This window comes from Oenanthe melanoleuca, unplaced genomic scaffold, assembly GCF_029582105.1.
Source record: "Oenanthe melanoleuca isolate GR-GAL-2019-014 unplaced genomic scaffold, OMel1.0 S049, whole genome shotgun sequence".
NCBI lineage: Eukaryota > Metazoa > Chordata > Aves > Passeriformes > Muscicapidae > Oenanthe > Oenanthe melanoleuca.
The window spans coordinates 58,400-84,401 of NW_026612698.1; the positions used below are offsets into that span (position 1 = coordinate 58,400).

General features: G+C 40.8%; 1 protein-coding gene across 1 annotated transcript; it reads right to left on the reverse strand.

Annotated features, from left to right (window-relative positions):
• Positions 1-20,282: 20,282 nt before the first annotated feature.
• On the reverse strand, positions 20,283-24,959 carry LOC130266456 (uncharacterized). Its single transcript, XM_056515724.1, has 11 exons — positions 24,938-24,959; positions 24,386-24,493; positions 23,690-23,761; positions 23,531-23,602; positions 23,351-23,443; positions 22,802-22,909; positions 22,103-22,174; positions 21,944-22,015; positions 21,764-21,856; positions 21,023-21,188; positions 20,283-20,519 (listed from the first exon to the last, which is right to left on the reverse strand). Exons 2-11 carry the CDS (start codon positions 24,489-24,491, stop codon positions 20,330-20,332), a joined length of 1,044 nt encoding a protein of 347 aa, XP_056371699.1. The 5' UTR covers positions 24,492-24,493; positions 24,938-24,959; the 3' UTR covers positions 20,283-20,329.
• Positions 24,960-26,002: the final 1,043 nt, after the last annotated feature.

Genomic DNA, 26,002 nt, shown 5'->3' on the forward strand with positions numbered 1-26,002 from the left:
GGCCATCCACAAAGGTGGTAGTAGGATTATTGCCATAATTTGCTGCAAAGGCTCTTAATGCAAGTTCCTCAGTAAAATGCTTCCATCTAGCTTGTGTTACTCCTGGAAAACAAAAGGTGGGTTTTGGAAGCTCCTAGACTGGCGGTCATGAGCTGCTCTGTTCATTGGTGTGCTGTAAAGCAGGCATGACAGTGCAATGATCTCCATAGTCTGAAATGGATCAGAGACTTAAAAACTGGAATATAAATTAAAGTCAAGCACACAACTAAACAAATTCCTAAATATACATCTTTTCATAAGCTGTGTGAAGTCTTCTGTTAAGAATGGCCTTTTTCCATCTAGCCCATCATCCTATCTCCAGTGGCCCTGCAGAAGAGCGCTTGAATGTGGGCTCTGAGAAACATGCAAGGGCAAAGCTAAAGGCTGTTTAGGCAAAGGAAGAGCAAGAAGACAGAATAAACTGATGTGTGTGCTCACTAAATAGATACTAGATGGGGAAACTCTGCTTGGAAGAGTACAGGGAATGCAGTTGCATGGTTTGTAAAGGCCGAACTCCCAATAACTGAGAAAAGAAAGATAACTTAGTGCTGAATGTCCAGGCTTCTCTGTCCCTGATCCACAAGCACTGGCTGGATTCTGGCACTGGGAAGGACAAGGTAACAAAGTCTCACACTGGAGCCCCTCTGGAACCCAGGTGCTTCCCAGTGGAGTCACCTGGAGGATGTGGTCATGCTGGGGCCAGTGCAGCCATCCATCACTGCTGCCTTTGCCTCCTGGGCTGCTTGGTCCTGGAGCTGTTGGCTGCAGCCAAGGCTGCCAGCACAGGGATGCTGGTGAGAGCTGCAGCTCTGTGGAGCCAAGCATCCAGCTGTGCAGCCTCATCACCTCTTGGAGAGGCCTCAGGGAGATGCCCAGGTGCTGTTACAGCCTCTCAAGTTTGGCCATGCATGGAAGCAAGGGCAGCAGCCCCTGTTGTCTCAGGAGCCTCAGTGTGCACGAAGGAGACAGGCAGTGAAGTGCTTTGACTTTTCATTACTAAAGTTCATTGCTTCCCCCTGCCCTGCTTTTTGCAGGGAGAAGTGCAGTGATGAACTAACCTGTATCATTATCCCTCAATATAGATCAGTGACCTGGGTTCTCAGAGTCAGTGGTGGTATTCTCATACTTAGTATCTATGTTTAAAGCATAGGTTTTGCTCTTGTTATTTTTTCCCAGTTTCCTTTTAACCCTGAACACTTCGACATCTGTAGCACAACCTGTGGCTCAGAGTTTTGTAACTTGAATGTGCTGCTGAGGAAAAGCTACCCACTGTTCTTTATTGTGAATCTGCCACCTGCTAATTTCATTTTATATGTCTTTATTCTCTTTATAGGGTGAGATGGTGAGAAATCATTCCTTATTGTTCTTTGTTTTATTTTGTATTCTGATGTCATATTTGCACTCCTATGAAGTAGTCAGATGTAATGTATAGATTAAAAGATTTCTTTAGACTTTGGCATCTTATTTTAAACATAACAGCTGTCCCATCTACTTGGAAAGAAATTGAAGTCTTTTATTAATAATGTGCTGTGTCCCTATTTTTCCTCAATATGAGAAAGTAGATTGGTCACACTTGAAATCTCAATGCGTAGGGATCTTGTGATATGTCTTGACAGAGTTAGTTTGTCTGATTTAACTGTAAGGCACCTTTCATGCATAGCAGAACCCTCTACACTAACAACTTATTTTGACTGATGAACTTTTGTGCTGGCAATAATTTCCCAGTGATTGTCTTCATTACCTGGAGTTTCTGAAACACCTGTCGCATTAACATCCTCATTTAAGGTTTGGCATTCCTGTTTCTCCATCTTGTTTTTCTGCATTATTTAAATATTTCATTTCTATCCTCCATCTTTATTGAAGTGTAGTCACTTTCTATCCTCTCTCTTATCTGAGTATATAGTGTTAGTGTGGTTATTCCACAAAGGATCCATGAGCTGTGAGCTGTTGAATCCTTCACAGCTTTTCTCAGGTATTAAAATTTAAAAGGTCACAGGAAAGTATTGAATTAAATCACTGACCCTGTTCTTTTTTGGTTTAGGGGAAGCCTTCTTCTTGCATGTGCTCACTGTTTTTTCCAGTTTTGGCAAATCTATTTGGAATTATTCTTCCCAGAATTAGCCTTTCTTGGAAGATAGTATATTACTTATTCTCCTCCCCTTCCATTCACCCCTTTTACCCATATAAGAAAAAAGCCTTTCTTAGCTCTGAAAATGATTGGAACAATTTGATGACTTCTGTGTGTGGGAGAGAGGAAAGTTATTTTCTTCATCTCTGATGCCTTTTTCTCTGTTTGAGGAGTTCAAGCTGGCCTTTTGTTAACAGAAATTGCTTGCTGCTTGAATCCATTAACAAAGTTCTTTCATTGAATTTAAGATACCTGTGGCAATCTCATGATGGGTACTCAAATTATTCCTTCACACTCAGCAGAAATGGAAAATGTGGCGTTTATGAGAGAGGAAAATGAGCAGAAAATTCTTTGGTGGTTGTCCATAGTGTTTAGTAATATACTGATGGAAATTGATAAAATCCAGTTGATCTGAAGGGTTCTTATCAGGTCAGTCTGGATTGTTTGGAACTGAAGAATATTCTGCAGAGGTGACAGTTCTCAGTGTTTGTCCCTAAAAACTTGAGGCTGCAAGAGAAATTTTCTTCCACAACTTCTGATAAGTATTCAGACCTTATTGCTACCATGTATTTATTATTGATTGAAGAAAAGAAGATATAAAAACTATTTGTAGTATTTTCATGCTTTTTTAAAACCAGGATTTTTTTTTTTTTTAATTGTAAATCTAAGTTAAAACATAGAATTAAACACAAACCCCAGAATTGTAAGGAAAGTGACCTTGTAAATCTGGTTGCTTATATTGACAGTTTCTACCTGAAGTATTCTTAGGAGTTATAGTTTGGCTTTCAAGTGAGAATATTTTTGTTATTTTTTATACTAGTTGGATGCTTTGAACTCCAGTCTATGTCAAGAACTTTGGGAGAACCCTCCTTTTCTCCCAAGGGAAATACAGAGAATGGATAGTTCCTCAGAAGATTGTTGGACACATTTTCTGTCTAGAGTACTAAAAACCAGAGATAATTTGGAAGTAGGATCTAGAAAAAGCAATCTGGACTGTGACTGGTTAGGTTAAACAAATGGTAATTTCTGTGGTACTGAGAAAAAATATCTCCATATTTTACCACATCATTCAACAGCTGTGTTGCCAAAGTGACTCCTCCTAACTTAAGGATCTAAAATTATTTCCCTGACTTATAGAAGTGTGTAAAGGTTTAATATCAAAGTAATGAGAAAAAATTGAAGACACTGAGTTGGTAAGTTTTCTTAGTCAGATACTTACCCATTTTGTTTTTTCTCTGCAGCATTTTTCTTGGCTGTTTTTTTCTCCATCTTTTTTCCTCTATATATTGGTATTTTAAATACAAGAGGAGAGTGTTATTAATTCCAAGAAGTTGCCAGTGATCATCCTTTTAACAGAAGACAGGATTGGAAAGGATCTTTAACTTACCATGTGTAGTGAGTTGGTTGACCTTGGAGGGCAGCCAAGCACCCACGCGGTTGCTCGTTTGCCTGCCCGTCCCACGGCTACAGGAGAGAGTAAGAACAACAAAAGCAACAAACCTCCTGGTTTAAGATAAAGACAGTGTAATAGGTGAAGAAAAGAGGGAAAAAAAAAAACAAGTGAGGCAAAGGAAGTTGCTTTCTACCTACCACAAGCATTCTGGTGGCTCCCGGGAGTCAGACCCTTCCTTTCTGCTGAGTTTTGTGGCTGAGCATAGGGTTATACAGTGTGTAATCAGCTCAGGTAATTTCTTCTGACTCTTTTCCCTCCCAGCTTCTTGTCCACCCCTAGCCTATTTGCTGGAATGGGGCCAGAGTGAGGGGGTGAAAAAGGAGCCCTAACACTGTGTAAGCATAATCCAGCAGCAGCCAAACCATTGGTCTTACCCACACCCTTTTAAACACAAGCTCAAAACACAGCTCCATACAGGCTGTGAAGAAAATTACCTGTCAGCCAGACTGTGAGTTTCCCATGTGCCAGGGAGGAATCATCAGAGTAAAACAAGTCTCTAAAATAAATACATGATTTTATGGTCTGGAGTATCTCTGTGTATTTCAATTGATACACTGATGTCTTTTAAATAAATCTCTTCTGGTGGTTTGATGTTGATAAATGTAAGGAGTATGATAGGTTTCTGATCATAAATCTTTGTATGGCTACTATGGCTTTGAAAAGTGATTGCATTTAAATGCTCAACAGGTCATCTGAGTACTTAATTTTTTAAGCATTACATACATTAATTAAAATTTTTGACTCAATCTGTCATAGAGATTGAATCATTGCAAAGCTGGCACAGTGTGCAGGCCATCAAGTCTGGCTTTATAGCTGCTCTGTCTTCAAACTTCCCTGGCTGCTGCCAGTACCATTTTCTGTCTCTTCTACAGTCATAGAAGCATCTTCCTGTCATTTTGCCAGTTGAGGAGAGTGGCATTCATAAAAAAAAAAATCTTGAGTTCTGTCATGTATTTTCACCCTTAACAAGAAAAAAAGGCAGATGTTGGTCATTTGGAAAGGGGTACAGTTTTACTCCTTTCAGTGCCAGAGAGCTAAAGTCTTCATAGGTTTTCAAATACTAATTTTAATAGTAGTAACAAGGGAAGACTTTGATCAGTTTTGCATTTCATTTCACAATCTATCCAGTGCATCAGACTTCCTTATAACTTCAGAAATTGTATGTCAGTTTTTATGAATGTAGGTCAAAAAGTCTGATAAAATAATATTTTAATAACATTGTAAAACAATTGCTTCTGAACTATAAAAATTTGTCTTGAATTCCAAGAGGAAGTGCTATGGCTTATAATCTAAAGTACTTTTATTTGCTAAAAGTAAACTTTTCATTTACGTAGATAGAAAACTATTGCACAGAAACTGTAGAGAAATTATGATAGTTATTGTTCCATTGTTCAAGCTGATTTATAGCCTCTATTATTACTATACAGCTTAGCAGGAGTTAGAGAAATAGGTCCTGGATTTTGTATCTTCTATTTTTCTTTTTCTGAAAACAAACTGATGGTTAACTTAATATAACTTGTAGTTAAAACTGAAAGTTACTAGCTTTGTGTAAAAACAACAAATGATTTCTGATTCTCTTAGTTATTCTTCAGCCTATATGGGTTTTTATAAAAATATATGTGCTTAGAAAAAATGCAAAGCTTGACTTGAAGTCTTCCTGTATCTTAACTACATTGGCACAAATAGGTGCAATTTTATACGTGAATGGTTTTAAATTAAATGAGAGATACACCAAGTGCTAAATTAGCCTTAATTGAATTGGCATACATCTATTACTACTTTCTGTGGCCATCAGAATATTGCCAGCTAAAGTGCTCTTTGGTTGACACGTGAATGCATATCATGCACTCTCTGCTTAATGTTTCTTTGAATATTTTACAAAACAAGGCAGTGCTAATTTTACCTCTGTATTGTTGCAGAGCTCAGTATGTGAGTGTCCTGATCATCTCAGGCTCTTCTTGTGGTTTGATGCAATACAGATGGGGGATTGGGGAAGCCCTTTTGCCTGACCTTACACTTTGGTTTGCTGTGCAGTGCTCTGGCTTTGCTGGATGGGCAAGCAGACAGGTCATCAGAAGGCTTGAGAAGCAGATGGCTGGGAAGGCAGCCCTGGACTGAACTGTTACCAATGGAAAAGAACATTCCCAAGCCTGGCATCTGAGCCTGTCACAGCCAAAAATATCTGAGAATGGTCTGTCTGAAATGTTAGAGAGGAAAGGTTAAAACGAAGCACAGTAATAGTACTAGAAGCAGCAGAAAGCAGTGCCAAGACAGTGTTGGATTTTTCCTCTGGCCAGTTTTCTTTCTCTCTGCAGTTGTGGTAGAAGGACAGAGTGTGAGATGCAGACTGTGTTTCATTCACAGCAAACAGAATCTGCAGAGAGAGGAGTGCTGAGCTCCCAAACAAGTTTTGATCAACTGTCACTAAAATGACAGATAGTTGGGTTTTTTGTCGTGCGTTGTTAGGAAAAGTTCATTAATCCTACTAAGGCATGTTTGTTCTATTAAAGTTGATACCTTCAAACTGGAGTAAGAAACTGCTTTTAACATTTCAGAACAGAACAGTATTGTTAATGCTGGAACCAAGGACATTACACTGTTAAAAACAATAGTTTGAAATTGGTATTTTTATAATATATTTCCTTATTTTTACACTCACTCCTTAGTTGTTGTAATTTAACATACAAAACTTGCCAAAGTTGAAGAGAGTGTGGGAAGAGCATGGTTCTTAATCAGCATCCATTTAGAAATTAGGGAAAGTAGTGGGGGGAAATAGTCACTTTGCAGAAACTAATATTTCTTCTGGATCCTAATACTTACATGTGTTACTATGTTCTTAGTCTTTGAAATATAAAATAGTGTTGGGTTTTAAAAAAATTTTTTGAAGCTTAAAGATTTAATAGATGAAGGTGTAGAAAGGATTTGTGAGATGTTGTTGCAACTTACACAGCCAGCTGCATTTTTTTTGGTGGAGTGCTGAAATGAAGACAAGCCTTACTTATATTGCACTTTGCACTCACTAAAGCAAAAGTAAGCAGCTGTTATATGGCTCAGTGCTAAGCACATTAGTGCAAGGGTCATACCAGGAAAAGCAAAAAATTAACTTCCGGTGTTGTGTTTGAGAATTTTTGCTCATGCTATTCTCAAAATAAGATCTGACCTGAAAGGTAGTGTTTGCTAATTTTAAACAATGAGATAATCATTACAGTTTCTGCATTGCCTCCAAAGGTGTGACTGTGAGTAGCTGGCTTTCCTCCCACTTCATTAAGCTTAACTATGGAAGGAAACTTTTCTCTAGTTTCTGAGGTCAGCTGAACAGCACTGCTTTCTTAACTTATAGTCAGAAACAATAAGAAAATTGCAGATAAGCTTCAGTACTTTGTTTAAAAAAAAAATTGCATGAGCAAAACCATTTCTCTAAATTGCAGGAGTTTGAAGATACCTGAAATTAAAAATATAAATTTTCCATTTCGTTTCAACTTTTATCAGAGGGCTTGTAGTATTTAGACAAGGAGCAGTAAAATAATAGTAAAATAATGCAAGCTTGAAAATAGGTAGGTGATTCTTAGGTTGTTTGGATATAATTACTAAAAACAAGATTGCAGAAATGCACAAATGGAATGACTACTTTCAGAATATTTTTGTATAAAGATTTATACTCCTGCAGAGACAGTAGCAGGCCACAGCAGCCTAATTTGGTCTGCCTAATATTATCTGTTCTTGGTCACATATATAAATATAAAGATATATTAAAAATATAATATAAATAATAAAATAAATAATAAATAATAATATTTATAGATACACCTTTCGAAAGGAGTAAGAAAGGAATCTTGGAGACTTAATTAAGATGCAGATGTTTAAAACTACTTGTTATTAATGATAATGTTTTTTAATGCTAGTAATAATAATAATTAATATCCTTAATCCAAGGAGTAAGAGTGAAAATAGTTCTGGATTGTCATGTCTAAATGTGCTTGCACAACACCATTCTGATGCATTTACCATGCAGGGGACTTGTGTGCTGGGGAAGGAGCAATATCTCTGCCCTGTAGAAATAGTTTATTGGGATTGAGTTTCATACCACAGCTGCAAAAAAAGTGCACAAGTACTAGGTTAGTTACCATGTGAAACGTTGCTCACAAATCACCACTTCCTTTCTTCCTTACCCCTTTTCCTTGTGAGGCTTCTTCAGGCTGCATTTGCCTTTTCCCCAAGTTCCACCATCTTGTGGGTCAAGCAGAACTTTCCGATCTTCATCAACTGGCACAAAATCCAGTCTTAACTTCTTAAAATCAGCAAACAAAACCATACAGAAGTAATGTGTCTTTTGCCTTCTTCTTCACCAGTGCTGATTGCATTCCTCTGGTTGCCATCGTTATGCTACTTTCTATAGTGATACCATACTTCCTTGTTTTCCTTGCTTCTCTGTGCATCATTTTCCTTTTATTTGTGCTTTCCTTAGGTTCTATCCAGTTTTATCCTAGCTCCCCAGGTTTTATCTCGGTGGGATAACCTCAGGGACTGTTACCTGGCTAATTGCAAATGCTGTCTTATTCTCCCTGTGCTGTTCATTCTGTGTGCCCTGCCAGCACTGAAAGGCAGTATACCTATACATGATTTATTACTGAAGGATCTCATAACTCAGTGTATGAAAAAATTCATGATCTTTTAATGACACATTCAGCCTTGTTGTTTAGCAGTTTATAGACTGCAGAGCAAAACCTATGAACTCTTGATTTATTTCTGTAAACTCTGAAAATGGCAGTGTCTAATAACTCTATTCAGGTGCCTTTCCTAATTGTGCCTCTGGGCATTATCACAACATATCATAGTAATTGTTTAACTGACATGGTTTTGCATCCACTTCTGTTCAAACTTTGGAGGTTAGGGTAGAGGTTATGTCTTCCTACTGCTGGCCTTCTGGAATCAGTGAAATGTGTGCAAACATTTGTAATCTCTCACCCAAGAGCAGAATAAATTTCCTGGGATAATTCTGTAGTTAGTATGCTTGCAGTAGCTGTTAGTGTTTGCTTAGATTTTATGGCTTGGCAGCTAAAAATGTGAGTATGTAGCTAACAGAAATTAGTTAATTACAAAGCAACAACTTCTCCTAGTTGTAAATAGTGATAGGCATAGAGTGCAGCACTGACACTGGCAGCCTGGTTTTGTGACATGTACGCGTAAGTACCCTATCCAGATTTTATAATTTAGTAAAGCTTAAAAATATTTACATTGGTCTTACTGACATCACAGTTTCCTGGTATTTGTTACAGTGTATATGTGGTTTAAACAGAAGTTCAAGTGAGATAATGGATAAGGCAGTGTCTGAAAGCTACTCCTGCTATTCATATAGAATGCCCTCCTTTGCTGAGGACTTTGTGGGTAGAAAATGTGGGAGTTATAGATCACGAGGTAATAGTAATAAGAGCTTGAATTTGGCAAGGTTGTATACAGTGTGATGACAGAAAAATGGGTAAGATATCGACCTTGAAGTTTCTAGGTATAATGGATGAAGGTAAATCAATGTTTCCCATTGTTATTAAGGCCTGTGATAGTAAACTCTCAAATCAATACAGGTATTTAAATAGCTTCATTAGAAATCAGAACTTTGTGACTGGTGTTGACATTTTAAGGTATACTGGGGTACATCTAACCATTTATATCATGTTGCAACATATACTTAGTAAATGCTGAGTTCAGGCACATTCCTCACTGCTTTATTGAGAAGCAGAAGGATTATTTTTGGTGTGTTTGTCTGTCAGTGGTCGCAGGAAGTAATTTCTTCCCTTCCCAGCCTAAGCAATTCCACATTTGGCATTGAAAGTTGCCTGAATTGCCCCAATATCTGAAAGACTTGTATAACCTTTGATACAGAATAATTTTTTATTTATTCAGATCATTATGATCATTATCATTAGAAAAGCCATGTTAATTGTTTTCATGCATTATTGTGTCTGCAACCCTTGTGTCAGTATAAACAGAAGATTTAATACTGAAAGTGAAGTGTATGAAGTACTGATTGCTTAATAAACATTGTTAGTTTAATTACTTATATTTATCTGGGTCCTTGACTGTGCTGCTGATGCAATCAGAACTTTCATAATAGCTAAATCTGTTGACATTCTGTATAGACAAATATGTGTTGGGAGAAGAGATCTCTAAAAAACATGACATAAATAAATTGCTAATAATTGCTTATAATATTAAAATTGCTGTAAAAATGTGTGGAAGTTAAAGGTGTCATGTTAGAGTTTGGTTCTAAAGTCTTTCTGAAGTATTTCACATGCTTGTCCTAATGGGGATTACATTCTACTGCAAAATTAAAATCTTGCTGGACTGAGTTGTCTGAGGAAATTTTTTTGTGAATATAAACATATACCAAGAGATGAGTCTGCATTTTTTTACATTTCAAGTAGTAAGGTTCCTGGCCAACAAGAAATCTTGATGCTGATGTGGTTCTTAATTGGTAAACTTTTATAACCTCTAAGAGTAGATGAAAATAAAGTTTCATTTTGACCATACAGCCAAGGTAAACGCAGAACTTGCAACTTGTTGCCAGAAGAGGTAACAACAACTGTTGACTTTGCCACATTCAGGAAGTAAATGAAAATAACTATTTTGCTACATTTTCAGAACATGGTGTTCTCATTGTCAAATAATCTTTAAAGGGAAGAAATAAATATTACTTTTCGATTTTTGGAAAGTAAAGTTGAAAGAACAATTCAAAGTGGTGTGATGGGAGTTTTGGTTCAGGTTCTATTTTTTAGAAACACTAGATATGCGTAAGATTTATATACATTGTATGAGCACAGGAAGAGACGGAAATTAATAGAAAACGTGTAAAAGCTGTAGTCAGTGGCTGTTGTTATGCTTGGAGTCAGTTTATCCCCACCTCCTACTCTCTATTCCCCTGACTGAGATTAAAGTCAGGATTCTTTAAGGAACTCATGCTGAATTGTTTTTAAAGATGTCTTTTTTTTAATATATCTTATTACCTATCAACAGTGATCAAACCTCAGATGTACCGTTTTCTGCCTTGAATAAGTAGTACTGGGTTTTAAAAGCATAGAGCTAATTCATTCTGCAAACCAAATCAGGTCATCAATTTTCATTATTTTTATTCTTAGCTGACTGCAATTCTGTAAAACTCAAAATATACCCATAATAGCAGTAGTAAGACAAAAGATGCTTTAAAAACCGCATTTGTAAATTGAGAAATTCTAGTGTAAAATTGCAACTGCCTAAGCTGCACATAATTCAGACATTTTCTAAACTGCATTAACTTTGTCACAAAAATACTTCAAAAAGATGAGTGAGCCTTGGCAGCATCATATCCTTCTGAGCATTCTATAATTCAAAGAAAGTTCCAATGCTCCGTAATCAATTCTGCAGCCCAGGGGAAAGGGGTGTGCTTTATTTATAGGCAATATACCATAAGGGTATTCTGGGGCTGATGAGAGATTTCTGATTACCATCTGCTGCAACTACTCAAGTTTCAGAGTGGATTAACTCTGTATACCAAGACCTTAAGATCTTAAATCCAGCTGTAGGCTGTTTATCAGTGGTGGTAGACTATGTAAAATCTCCTTGAGTAGAGTGTCTGATCCCTTGTCTACAGCAAAAGAAGCTTGGCTGTTGGAAGTCAGTGTTAATGAAACAGTTTTTAGTCAAAACACAGATTTTTATTTCTTGAATGCTATTTTTCCATTTTGGAGAAGATGAAACTGGAAATGTAATCACTTGGGTCTAAAGGTGAGACACTGACCAAAATGACATTGTAGGAGTTTGCCAAATCAGCAGCTACAGTTTTGCTGTCTAAAGAAGCTGAAGATGAGTGCAGGATATGCTTTTGTTTGAAATTCTAAGACATCCGATTCAGTGCAGATCTTGAGATTCTTGAACACTTGCGTATCTGTTTAGGAGCACAAAGTATTACAGCTAGTTGAAGAAATAGGGCTTTATAAAAATTTATAAAATTTGACAAATATCTTCATGATATCTATCAAATGAACTTTACAAACACTGTGAAATTCTCATGTTAAGCCCTGTTCTTGAAGAGGCATCTGTACAGGTAGCTATAGATTGGCCAGCTGGATGATGGCTTTTCATGAGCATCCTAATTTTGCCCACTTTTTTCCCCTCTTTCTCACACCAACTTTTAGGAAAAGCACTGGAATAATATAATGTCAAGATATCTGTTTCCTTTTTCAGATTTCTTTAAGATAGGCTAATACATTTAAAAGCTCTAAGTAGGGGACTACAAGAGGACAAGACAGACAGCTAGGTGAATATTTAAAGTATTTACTGATGATCTGTGTATTCTTAGAGAAAGTTAATTTAAAATACAGACTTACCTGTGTCTGAAGGAAGAAACTTAGTTGCATCAATCAGGATAAAAACCCCTTCCTTTGGAAGAATGCCAAGACCTTATCTGACTTTTCTTGTGCTTCAGTCTGTCATAAATTTCCTGCCTTACATTCTTCTGTAGGAATTTGATTTCTTTTTAGGGGAGCTTTTTGCTATTGATATGTGATTGTAATGTAACTCTGGTACTACTCTTGCTATATAATTTTTTCGTGTACTATAGTCTGTAACTGTAGCCTGACTAAAGAAGCTTCCTTGTTGAATATATTTTGCGTTCCTTCAATCTGCTGCATCCTCTCTAACTCCTGATGCCAGGTCATCACTCTGTCATTTGAACCCAACAGCCTGAAAGGGGAGCAGGGAAGCGTTTTAATTATTCTTAAAACAGCTGCAACAGGAAAGAGAATGAACTGTACTTAAATTCTTCTTGGCCCAGCGCTCTACCAAACTAATTTTAGTAACCATGTTTTGTAGAGCCTATAAAATTAAAATACATGTTCCAAGAGCTTTTTTTGGTGAGTGTGTTACTTTTTTTTTTTTTCTTTTTTTCTTTTTTATTGCAGTGGTTGATTAATTAACATTTGTGGTACTGTCAGTGGCCTTATGAGCGGTAGTTAGAGGATCTTGTGGTTGAGGACTTGGGAAATAATTCTAAATGAAAAACTAGTTTTTGCAAAATGAATGGTAATCTTTCTGGCAATCTAAAGTAGCATTATCAGATGAAAAACCCACATTTTTGCTGTTAACTAGATAATTTGCTTTCTACTTCTCTGTTATCACTGGATTAATACAAAATTGGTTTAGCTGCCTAGGAGCAATTGGTTTATAATACTGAAAAGTACACAATTGTAGAATTTCACGAAACACACAGTACCATGTTTAGGAAATGATGAGTAATTTCAACTTTATCATGATAATTGTTGTTGGAATGCATGCTGTGAATATTTTTATAGTGCCTACAAAGGAAAAAAAGCTCACACATTGAGTAAAACTTGTACATACTAGAATAAATTTCCTATAAAGTTATATAAGGAAGTCCATGGAGACTGTGAACAAAAAGATCACCAGTTGTGTTCTAAAAATGTCCAGAGCAAGCTAATTCTAGTGTAATTTCAAGGCTGTTGAGTGAAATTTTGCTTAGTTGCACTGCACTGCAAAAGCTGAATACTTGATTTTAACATTTGGTTTAAAAGCAGGTCGATAAGGGGAAATCTGGTTGCTATTCTGCAGGTGTAGTAGTTAGGGAGCACCAGAGCTGAGAAAGTTTCTCCTGGGGAAATTAAGACACGGTCATCAATTTTGGAACAGAAAATTCTTACTAAAATAGCATTACAATTTTTTTGTTGTTTTCTAATTTCTATTTATTTTTTTTTCAGTTTTTGTCTAGAATGTTTTTATAACATTGATTCCTGTGCTTTTCAGTAACTCTTAGAAGACCTCAGGCACGGTTTCATTTTGCAAATCGCTAGCACTTACTTAAAAAATTCAGCTGAAGGCAAATAATACATGTAATGAGAGGGAAAGAGACCATTGTTTGATTCATATTAAAAATGTGGTAGTATATTTGATTAGAAGTGCAACCTTTATTTTTTGCCTTATAAGAGGTAATTTTTTTCACATATAGTCATTCTTACAAAAGGAAATGTTTGTTACTCCACTGTAGCTTCTGCTTATTTGTGGCTGTTGTCTTTACAGGTTTAGAATCATTGCACGGGTGGGTTGCAGAGCAGACATGATCTTCATTCACTGACACTGTCTGCTTTGTCTGAACTGGATAAACTCATTTTTAGTAATCTCTTAAGTTTTCAGTTTTGCCTGTTTTTACACACAAAGTGTTTTCAGGTTAAACCTAGGAGTCATGTGTTGCCCAAGCAGACATCAAGAATTTAAAAATTACCTGTATCACAGAAGTTCCAGATCAGTCCCTTATGTATGTGTTTCTGTATGTGGTATGGCTTTCTAAATGCAGATGTTTCTAGAAAACAACTGTGATTCAGAAGTACACAGATCAAAATATTCTTCCCTCTTTCCTGTCAGAATATGTCACTGATACCCTTCAAAGCGTTTGTTCTGAAAGTAGAGGACATTCCTTTGGGAGTAATTGCTACTCAGTAATAATTGGATATGTCTTAAAATATTTGCAATGAAATGTGAAGGGCTAGCACTCTTGGGGGGGAATTTCAAGACTTAGAGAATGTTGAGAATGTCACTTTATGCAACCACAAATGAGCTTCCAATCTATAGGTGTGATCACTTGACTGTGCATTTAGAAGTAAGGAAATGCATGAAAAGTTTTCTGACTCTTATTCCTGAGAACAATATTACATATTTTCATTCTTATAAAATGCAGAGAATGTACTGTACAGATGTAGAAAGTATGTTTGGGTAATAGTTGGAGACCAATCTAAATAAACATTTATAATTCTGTTTTCATTTTCATTCCTTTTTGGTACATTTCACTGAGCTTTCAGAATGAATACCAGCTATTGTTTTCTCTTTCCCACTTATATAGTGTGTGCAATATTTTATGCATCATTTAGGCCTCAGATGTTGTGGGTGAACCTTGTAATTCAAATAACATTTTTCATTGGAAGGAAAACACATTGTTTCTAGAAACTCTTGTAAACAATTTTTTCCAGTGCTTATCTATATAATTTATTGAATGCATTCCCCCATAATTTATGGATCTGGATAATTCTTGATAATTGTAAAACACTGAAAAATTTTGAAGTGTGTTGTTTGATTAAGATTTTAAAAGCTTGTTGCTCTGAAATTTGAGCACTTCTGTGTATAACAAATGGTATAAAAACATTCTGATTCAATTGAAGCACATAGGACAGGAGACATGTAATACAGGCAGCAAAATCTGGTAGAATGCAGGGCCTTGTGTTTCTTCTCAAAATAGTAACTATACGAGACTGGAAGATGGCCATTTCCCCATCCTGTTTGACGTTTTGTGTTTACATGTATTTAGATGTACATACCCAGTATCCCCTAAATTTATCTCCCCTCCCAGGTAGAATCATTGCTTGTACATTCATTTATTAGAGCATGTGATGTTCAATGCTTGGGAATCATGGCTTGGTTCCACTGAAAAAGCAGATCCCTTTTCAGAAATTTGAACTTTTACTGTGAGGTGTTTTTAACCCTAGAAAATAAGGTATATATATAAGACATTGTTTTAAAATTGAAAATAAAATGTATAAGAAAGCCAAAGAAAAAAAAATAGTTTGTCCCCCCACCTTTTTTTTTTTTTTTTTTTTTTTTTTTTTTTTTTTTTTTTTTTTTTTTTTTAACTTTTAAAAAGCATATAAGCATATTAATTTTTCTCATTGGACTGAGTGAAAAAATTCTGAGACTTCAAAATTTTATATCAGTTTTTAATTCCTAATATATTTTAGAGTTTGGTTGTTGGTTTTTTTTTTTTTGTTGTTGTTGCTTATTTTTTTTTTTTTTTAACATCAGGTTTGGAGAGTGTGATGATCAGTTTTTCCTCTGTTACCATTGTGTTGAAGAGGAATAGGGTCAGCTATTTTGAAAGTGGTTCAGAGCTGTGCTTTACTCTGTCTGGAGTCCTGAACTTGGAGAATGATGCCAAGACTCTTACTGATCATCTGAATGTGTTTTTGTGAAAGAATCTGTAGAAAATAGAAGTTCACTGGCTTTTTTTACTGACTGATGGAATCTTCTAATATGAACTATTTTTTTGCACTACGGGCTGGCTAGTTTCCTTCCAAAACCAGGACATAATAAAGAGCAGATTCTTTTCTATATTGCTGATTAAAATTGTAGCAAAAGGTTTATAAACTAAACTTAATAGAAAGCTGTGATTCTTTCAGAGAATAGTGCAAATTAGTTTCAAATGTAAGAGTGGCTATAGTAAAGTAAACAAATTAAAAATTTCTGTGTGGCAGCATGACTTATTGCATGCGAATGGAAATGTTTCTGGTAAATGAGAAAACACCCAGGTTTTACTGTGTTTTCTCCAAGTACGTAGTCTTTTCCTTAAAAGATATCTGGTTTTTATAAACTCAGCAGGAGACAGATCTTTTGTATGTGCTTCCTGTCTGAAGTGCTCAGACAATATGTTTGCCATATAACATGTTTTCCCTTTAAGGATCCAGAGGTCTAGACAGATCTTCTTTCTTAGCTGGGACAAAAAAAAAAAAAAAAAAAAAAAGAGGCAGTGTTTTTTTTTCATGGCAGTAACTTGGGGAAAGTGCAGTCACTATCTGTTCTTATAGCATTGGCTTACTGAGCAGGTGCCAGGTCTGCAGGGCCAGGCGTTCCAGCACAGGTGGTGTTCCAAATGAGCTGCAACATGTGCAGCCGCCTCTTGGCTGTCCTGCAAGCCAAGCAAACACAGTGAAGCATCAGGATTTTCATGAGCTAGGTTAGGAGCATTGCTGAGGTTGGGAGGGGACCATAAAAGATGGGAAGAGGTTAGTGGAGAGGAGTGAACATGGTTGAGGAAATCAGGAATGTGATCAGACATGAGGCTTACTGTGACATGAGCCCGCTGTGGAATCTGGCGATGTGAGAAGACGTGTCAGCTTCAGGCAGTGGTCAGGTGTGTTGAGGCTGAGAATTACTGTTCCCCATGTTCCCCGCTGTCACTTTTGTTGATAGAAATTCTCTCTGAAGCACCCTTTTTGACTTGGACCCTTGTAGGGCCAGCAGCACCTGCATGGGTTCGATGCGGTGTAGTGGGTTGCAGTCATGCATGGTACATGTAATTTTAACATAAATTCGAGTCTGTTGAAACTTCTGTAATTTACAGTAGCTTGTGTGACCTCAGAGGTTGCCCTGGTAACAGGTGTCCCAGGAGCCTCTGGAAATATACTTGAAAAGTGTCTCAAAGTCTACATGCCAATGTAATGTCTAAAAATATTGGGTAATTACGTTTATATTTAAAACTGGTTATCAAGGTGTCTTTGCTAGCAGACTTCCCCAAATATAAAATAAGAAAGATTGCATGCACTTTGAAATTATGTGGCTTAAAAATTCCTTAAAAGGAATAATGAGTACTGTCCCAAATTATGAACCATTATTTGATGATGCCTTCTACTTCTGCTTTCATAACATGAGTAAAAGATTCAATTCATGTGGTATTTAAGTCACTAGAAGAATGACTTCTGCCTTCATGTGACATAAAAGGGAGAGATGTGGATTAAAGTGCTTTAATACTGTTGGTGTTTAAAAGAAGGAAGCCAAGAGGATACAATATTTTAACTGGGAGACAAAAGTTATGCTACCTTAAGTGCTTCTTTTATAAAAGCTTCAGTAGAAAACAGTTATGCAATGGTGGAATGTTCAACCTCTCTTCATTTTAAGGAATAATTCCCATAATTTTAATCGTTTGTTCCCTTTTTTTACCTCTCACTCTTAGTTGTGGACTTGGAGCATAAAATGACTTAGCAGTGTTGGCACCTTGCATTTGTTTATGCAGGTCAGAGGAAGAGTGAGCTGCTTTAGTACCAGGTTTTAGTTGGAAGTTGCCCAGTATTGCCTAAGTCATAGAATGCCTGCTCTCTCATAGTTACCTTGGTTTCTGAAATGCTTTTTCTTTCTTTTCTTTTTTTTTTTTTTTTTTTTTTTTTTTTTGGTGTTTTTTCATGATCAGCTATAAATAAAAATTGTAGAAAGAAGTCTAGTTTGTTCCATGTAAGAAAAAGTGGGACTTCTGAATCCTTACTTAAATCTTGACATGTGGTGAGGATTTAAATTTAGTCACTGTACAGCTTGGTTTCAAAGCGTACCTCAATGGAATTTCCTTAGTAAAACAAGAATTTAGACTACTTCTGCTGTAATCTCAGTAAAATAAGAAAACAGAAAAGTATACATTGCTGACAAATATTGGATGGTGAATCAAAGAACTGAACAACAGTGTTAAAATATGCAACTGATAGGCTTTTGCATTTTGTAGTAAAGTGCGAGTGATCCACTCCTCAGGGAAATGCGGATTTATTTTTTCAAAGGGAATCAAAGTAATATTCTTTAAACCGGTTTGTGGTTACAGAAGTAATTTTCCTAAATACTGTCTTTAAATAAATAAAAAAGATTACTAGATTAATGCTATGACTGTATCAAACAAGCATCAGAATGTTACTGATTCTATAAATAGTGGCCTGCGGGGCCAGTATGGAAATAAACATGGAAATAAACCAAAGAAAAACATATACAAAACTACTATTCATACCTGTTGCTATATATTAGGGAGATGATTGAGGTAAAGAATAAATGATCAAACCTCATGTCTTTCATGTTCCTGAATCTTGGTCTTATCTTTGTATTTTTCGTCTTTCTTGTCATTCTTCACCTGCCTGTCCATTTTCCTCAGACTTTGGCTACATTTGTAACATTTAAAGTTAAACACGTGAATCTTATACAGTGAGGCAGAGTTGCAGTCTGAATTTGGAACATTTTCCTGAAACTGGTTGAAATCTTAAGATGAGAAGCATCCAAAAGATTTGCTGTTGTTTAGCCTTCGAGTTCAGCTGTTCAGTTTGTTTCTGGAACCAGCCAACGGATGTGTGTGCAGTCTCACCATCAGCACTCGTTGCCTTCCAGTCACACATTTTTATGAGTTTTCCCCACACTGCTGGATCCAGAGCTGTGACAAGTCTGCCAGTTTTTCTTAGAGTCTTGCATTGCTAATGTGTATGTTCAGTTATGTCCATGGAAAAATGATATGTATGGCAGACTTGCTATTCATAAAGTTATGTTTATACCTGGAGTGTGGTTTTGGATACAGTAATTTACTTCTAATCTCAGGCAGAATTGCAGTTCTATTACCATACAACATAGAATTTTAGGAAGGTTGCCTATGTAAACATTTCTTGTTAGCCACCAATGTCTTATAAATCAGTGAATAATATACTTGCATACATCCATAAAATGTATCTATTTTCTTTGCATAACATTTGTTCAATCTGGCATATGGGAACAAAACTAAAATTATAATTCTGTAGCTGTAATACATTCACACAAAGTGCAGTGAGCAGCTAAAAGGAGGAGAAAATTTTTGGATATGTTTTCATGCATCTTGAAATATAACACTGTTGATATGACGTTACTTCACTAACTATTAGTTAGGAACAAAAAAGGATTACAGTCCTGTGAGATTTGCCTGAAATTGAACATGCCTTAAAGAGGAACTGATGATGATGGACTGTTCACTTTAGGTTTCCTAACTTGCAGCACTTCCTTAAAAGTTTATTGCTAGGGGTCAAGAAAATGGATCATTTAACAAGGTTTGCAGGAAGAGCTGACAGTTGAATTCCAAAAATAAATAGCTGTTCCAGAAAGTCTGAGACTGTGTAATAACACTTTAGAACATTTTAGAAATTTCTCATGATTTTAAAAGTATATTTTAGTCTTGTCCAGTTTATAGGCATCCAGACATACCTAGTAGTGTTGTACTTGGAAAAGTTTCTAATATCATGCTTGCTTTCTGTTGCATTTTCTGTATTGCTTAGAAATTAACCAGAAACTCTGGGAAAAGCACAGAATGTAAGTCATAAGTCTTGAAGAGCAGAGAAGATATTCTCTTGAGGTTTTCAGAATGCTTGTACTCATCATTAACAAGCTAATCACTTAAATGTGGTATGTGTAATATAGTTTTTAAGGATTTTTCAGCACTGTGTCTTTTCTCTTTCAAAATTGCTGAGAACTGTGGGAAGACAGCGGGTTGTGCTCTGATGAGATAAGCCTCTGTGGTGTCTTGCCTAGAAGAGTTAAGGGATCTTAGTCTGTGTAGTAGCAGAGAATGTTGTCTTTCAAGTGGCAGGTACTCTACACATGCGCTTCTTGGAGCAGAGTTTGCTTGATAATGTTGAACAACAAGCTTTTTGTTTTTTGAGCCCTTGGAAGTTCTTGGCTGTGCTGTAATGTGTGCTAGGGAAATCTCAGTGAGAGGCAGTAAAGAGTGGAGATGTTTAGATCTGAGCATTGTCTGTCCATTCCATTTAACTGAAGGGACTTCCTTGTGGTGCACAGCTGAGGCTCATTCCATTTTCCTCAAGGCAAGCAGTCACTGGTTGCTTCCCTCTTTTCCTGGGCATGGCCCTGGAGGAGGCCCAGGCCCAGGTGATGCCGTGAAGGAGATGTGCCCTGAGCCCAGGGAGGCTCAGCATGGGCTCCCCCAGCCCCTCGAGGCCTCACGGCTGCTCTCAGCAGCCCCTGCCTGGCTGCTGCCTGCCTGCACCGTGGGCCCATGGCTGCTCCTGGACAGGGAGCTCAGCCAGTGCTGGTGCTGTGCGGGCTTTGCTGGAGGTACCACCCGGACATAGCTCTGAAAACGCAACTTCTTTATTTGAACATAAACCAGGGGCTGCCCAACTTCAGCCTGGGCCGGGGAGCAGGGCCAAGGGGCTCGGGGGCAGGGGTTCTCGTTTTGGAGGGGCTGGGGTGCACCGCAGACAGGGATATAGCCACGGCAGAGCACATGGGGACAGGCGTGAAGAACTGTCATGAGGCAATTTGTTGCTGCCTGAGCTCTTGGGCTGCTCTTCTGTATCTGCACAGGAGCACCTGTGGAGAGAGGAGTGGCTGAGGCCCCAGGTGCCCGTGTCACACAGGGACCCTCATGCAGAGCAGGGCCCAGAGCTGGCGAGGCTCCCCAGCACGGCTGGAGCTGCTGGCACAGCTTGGCCCGGCTGGAGCTGCCCCTCAAGGCCCGGCGAGCAGGCCATGGCTCTGGGCAGGGTCCCTGGCCAGGAGCGGCCCCAGAGCGCGTCTGCCTTTCAAGGGTGACCTGGGCCCCGCTCTTTCTCCTCCCCACCTTGCTTTGCCCCTGCCTGCTGCTCCTGGGGCTGCTCTTGGCCACGCAGCCTCAGTGGGAGCCAGCACTGGCTGCAGTCCCAAAGGGCTGCCCGGGACAAGGCCCAGCAATTAAGAGGCCAATTAAAGCACTGGGCAGAGTTATTTGGACAACCACTGGCCATCCACAACTCCACAGCAGCCTCAATGGGAGTGCTTCCTTTCAGCAGCCTTTGAAAGAAGCTGTTTGAGGCAGAGATCAGCAAAACACTCACTGTTTCCTCTTGTAGCAATACCAGATTCCGGCAAAACACATCATCAGGAGCAGTGCCCCACCAGCCACAATGGCCATTAACTTCAGCAAACAATGTGTTTCCCAGCAGAAAACACTTCTCATCCTTTTCCACATAGTTTTATCATGTCTTGAGACACCGACTGCATCTGTGGGGGCAAAGGGGAGTGTGAGGCCGTGCTGTGCTCCACTGCTGAGCTGGCAGCATGGTGGATATGGCCAGGACGTTCTCTGTTACCCCAGAGCTGGGGCCTGCAGGCACCTTGCACCCCTTGGCACTCATGGGGCTGCTCAGTACCCGAACCCCTGAGACTGCATGGGATAATTCTTCTGTGCTGTGCCGCTCTTCTGCAGGCAATATTTGTACAAGACATGGATAAGGCCAAGGATAATGCCCAGGGTTTTGGAGGAGCTCCAGGACCGACCCTTCTCCAAATAGCTGCCCCTGCTGATGTGCTGGGAGACCAGGAAATTTCAGGGGATCTCAGTGTTGTGCGTGGCCCGTGCTGCAGATTGGGCTCCCTATCAGCTGATTCTGCCTTTCTGCAGAGGCTGGGGAGAAGCTGCAGCCAGGCCAGGGCTGGGAAACAGCCCTGCAGGGTGTGACAGCAGCAGTGGGGGCATTGAGGCTGCCATGGATCCCTCCCCAGTGTGCCAGGCACGGCAAATCCATATGTTCAGAGAGTGCTGAGTCTCAGGAGAATGATGAGAGTAAAGCACCTACCATAGCGTTTCTCCGGATTACTCTGGTTTTCTTCCAGGTGTTTGGATGCCCTCATGAACAAATCTGTAGGTTTGTTCCTCCCTCTTGGTGGACCTTAAAAGAAAGTATTTCCATTTAGGTTGAATGGATCCCACAAAAGCAGTGCTCAGCCTGTGGGGTCAGCAGGGACACAGCACTCACCCCTGTGATGGGAGCTGGGCTTGCCTGAAGGAGTGAGAAAAGCCCCTTGAAGTCTCTTCCCTGCAGACACACCTGTAACTCAATAGCCACAGAAGTTTCTGTCACCTGGTTCCTGCCAGGTTGTCAACAATTATTCTTTAAGGAAAATTTCCAACATACCTGCAGGAGGCTCCAGAGGCAGCAAATCTTCATGAAGCCAGGGTGCTGGAGGAGGCTTCCTAGCATGCTCATCTAGAAGGAAGCACAGATGAGAATCATTTCCATGGTGTGCTGGGATCCCCTTCTGCCTTAGGGAACTGGGCACTGCAAGGGGGTCAGGTGAGGCTGTGGGAGCCAGATGTGAATGGACACGGCCAAAGCTCCAGAGGGGCCTGGGGGGCTCTGGGGTGGCTCTGGTCACTCTCCACACTCTTTGCATACCCTCTGCCACATCCTTGGAGTGCGTGGCTGTATCAGCCCAGGGTCTGTAGGGCTCTCTCACTGCAACACAGGAAACTCTCCCTAAAAATCCCTGGGGAAAACTGCAGCAGAAAGTGCCACAACCATCCCTCCCAACGTCCCTTCCTCTCTCCTCCTGCTGGGCCAGCTTCCCCATCCCAAGGTGACAGAGGCAGGCTCTGTCAGGACACACTGGAGCCCTGCTTTCCCCCTCTGCCTTTCCCCACCATGGGCAGCCCTTGCAGCCCCTCCCAGCTTTTGGGCAGTGTCTCCCATGGAGGGACCCCAGCAGGACTGCTCAATACCCAAGTGTCCTGAGACTGCTCAGGATGATTCCTCTTGTCTGTGCCTGCACTGCCAAGGAGCAGAGATGGCAGCTCAAGGCTCAGCAGGGCTCAGACCCAGAGGCACAGCAATTACCTCCTGTGACTGTGTTGGGCATCACCTCCCTTCCTTCAGCAGAGGCTACCAATGTGCCACTGCTTCCTCCGGGAAATGCTTCCTTGAGCACAGTCTGTCTTTCCATCTCTGAATAAAGAAAAAGGGACATCTGGATCAGATGCAGTTGGTCTCAGATGGGAAGATGCCATTTTCAGGAGACAATGCTTGTTGAAGTCATGGATAAAGTTCAGGTAGTCATCCAAGCTTTAGATCTTGGCCAGGTCCCTTCATCCTCCAGACAGCCCCTACACCTGGTGTCGCTTGAGACTGGGAAATTTCAGGGGATCTTTGGGTCTGTATTGTCCATACTGAAGATTAGGCTCCCTGTCAGCTGATTCCAAATGCCTTCCTGCAGAGGCTGGGGAGAAGCTGCAGCCAGGCCAGGCTGGGAAACAGCCCTGCAGGGTGTGACAGCAGCAGTGAGGTCTTCGAGGCTGCCATGGATCCCTCCCCCTGTGCTGGGCACAATGAGTCTAGATGTGCAGGGAAAGCTGAGTCTCAGGAGGAGGATGAAGGAAATGCACCCACCACGGCGTCTCTCCAGATGACTCAGGTTTTCTTCCAGGTGTTTGGATGCCTTCAGGAATAAATTTGTAGATTTGTTCCTCCCACTTGGCAGACCTTAACAGAAAGTGTTTCCATTTCAGATGAATGGATCGCACTAAAGCAGTGCTCAGCCTGTGGGGTCAGCAGGGACACACTACTCACCCCTGTGATGGGACTTGGGCTTTCCTGAAGCAATGAGCAAAGCATCTTGAAGTCTCTTCCCTGCAGACACACCTGTAACTCAACAGCCACAGAAGCTTGTGTCACCTGGTTTCTGCCAGGTTGTCAATGATTATTCTTTTAGGAAAATTTCTAACATACCTGCAGCAGGCTCCAGAAGAAGCAAATCTTCATGAAGCAAGGGTGTTGGAGGAGACTTCCTAGCATGCTCATCTAGAAGGAAGCACAGATGAGAATCATTTCCATGGTGTGCTGGGATCCCCTTCTGCCTTAGGAGACTGGGCACTGCAAGGGGGTCAGGTGAGGCTGTGGGAGCCAGATGTGAATGGACATGGCCAAAGCTGCAGAGGGGCCTGGGGAGCTCTGTGGTGGCCTTGGTCATTCTCCAGACTTTATCCAGGCCCTCTGCCACATCCTTGGATGGGTGGCTGAATCAGCCCAGGGTCCTTGAGGCTCTCTATCTGCCACACAGGAAACTCTCTCTAAATCCCTGGGGAAAAATGCAGCAGGCAGTAGCACATCCATCCCTCCCAACGTCCCTTCCTCTCTCCTCCTGCTGGGCCAGCTCCCCCATCCCAAGGTGACAGAGGCAGGCTCTGTCAGGACACACTGGAGCCCTGCTTTCCCCCTCTGCCTTTCCCCACCATGGGTAGCCCTTGCAGCCCCTCCCAGCTTTTGGGCAGTGTCTCCCATGGAGGGACCCCAGCAGGACTGCTCAGTACCCAAGTGTCCTGAGGCTGCTCAGGATGATTCCTCTTGCCTGTGCCTGCACTGCCAAGGAGCAGAGATGGCAGCTCAAGGCTCAGCAGGGCTCAGAACCAGAGGCACAGCAATTACCTCCTGTGACTGTGTTGGGCATCACCTCCCTTCCTTCAGCAGAGGCTACCAATGTGCCACTGCTTCCTCCGGGAAATGCTTCCTTGAGCACAGTCTGTCTTTCCATCTCTGGGGAAAGAAAAAGGGACATCTGGATCAGATGCAGTTGTTCCCAAATAGGAAGATGCCATCTTCAGGAGACAATGCTTGTTGAAGTCATGGATAAAGTTCAGGTAGTCATCCAAGCTTTAGATCTTGGCCAGGTCCCTTCATCCTCCAGACAGCCCCTACACCTGGTGTCGCTTGAGACTGGGAAATTTCAGGGGATCTTTGGGTCTGTATTGTCCATACTGAAGATTAGGCTCCCTGTCAGCTGATTCCAAATGCCTTCCTGCAGAGGCTGGGGAGAAGCTGCAGCCAGGCCAGGCTGGGAAACAGCCCTGCAGGGTGTGACAGCAGCAGCAGTGGGGGCATTGAGACTGCCATGGATCCCTCCCTCTGTGCAGGGCAAAGTGAGTCCAGATGTGCAGAGAAAGCTGAGTCTCAGGAGAAGGATGGGGGAAATGCACCCACCACGGCGTCTCTCCAGATGACTCAGGTTTTCTTCCAGGTGTTTGGATGCCTTCAGGAATAAATTTGTAGATTTGTTCCTCCCACTTGGCAGACCTTAACAGAAAGTGTTTCCATTTCAGATGAATGGATCCCACTAAAGCAGTGCTCAGCCTGTGGGGTCAGCAGGGACACAGCGCTCACCCCTGTGATGGGAGCTGGGCTTTCCTGAAGCAGTGAGCAAAGCATCTTGAAGGCTCTTCCCTGCAGACACACCTGTAACTCAACAGCCATAGAAGCTTGTGTCACCTGGTTTCTGCCAGGTTGTCAATGATTATTCTTTTAGGAAAATTTCCAACATACCTGCAGGAGGCTCCAGAGGCAGCAAATCTTCATGAAGCCAGGGTGCTGGAGATGCTTTCCCAGCATGCTCATCTAGAAGGGAGTACAGATGAGAATCATTTCCATGGTGTGCTGGGATCCCGTTCTGCCTTAGGAGACTGGGCACTGCAAGGGGGTCAGGTGAGGCTGTGGGAGCCAGATATGAATGGGCATGGCCAAAGCTGCAGAGAAGCCTGGGGGGCTCTATGTTGGTTCTGGTTACTCTCCACACTCTTTCCATACCCTCTGCCACATCCTTGGATGAATGCCTTTATCAGCCCAGGGTCCGTGAGGCTCTCTCAATGCCACACAGGAGAGACTCTCTAAATCCCTGGGGAAAACTGCAGCAGGCAGTACCACATCCATCCCTCCCAACGTCCCTTCCTCTCTCCTCCTGCTGGGCCAGCTCCCCCATCCCATGGTGACAGAGGCAGGCTCTGTCAGGACACACTGGAGCTCTGCTTTCCCACTCTGCCTTTCCCCACCATGGGCAGCCCTTGCAGCCCCTCCCAGCTTTTGGGCAGTGTCTCCCATGGAGGGACCCCAGCAGGACTGCTCAATACCCAAGTGTCCTGAGGCTGCTCAGGATGATTTCTCTTGCCTGTGCCTGCACTGCCAAGGAGCAGAGATGGCAGCTCAAGGCTCAGCAGGGCTCAGAACCAGAGGCACAGCAATTACCTCCTGTGACTGTGTTGGGCATCACCTCCC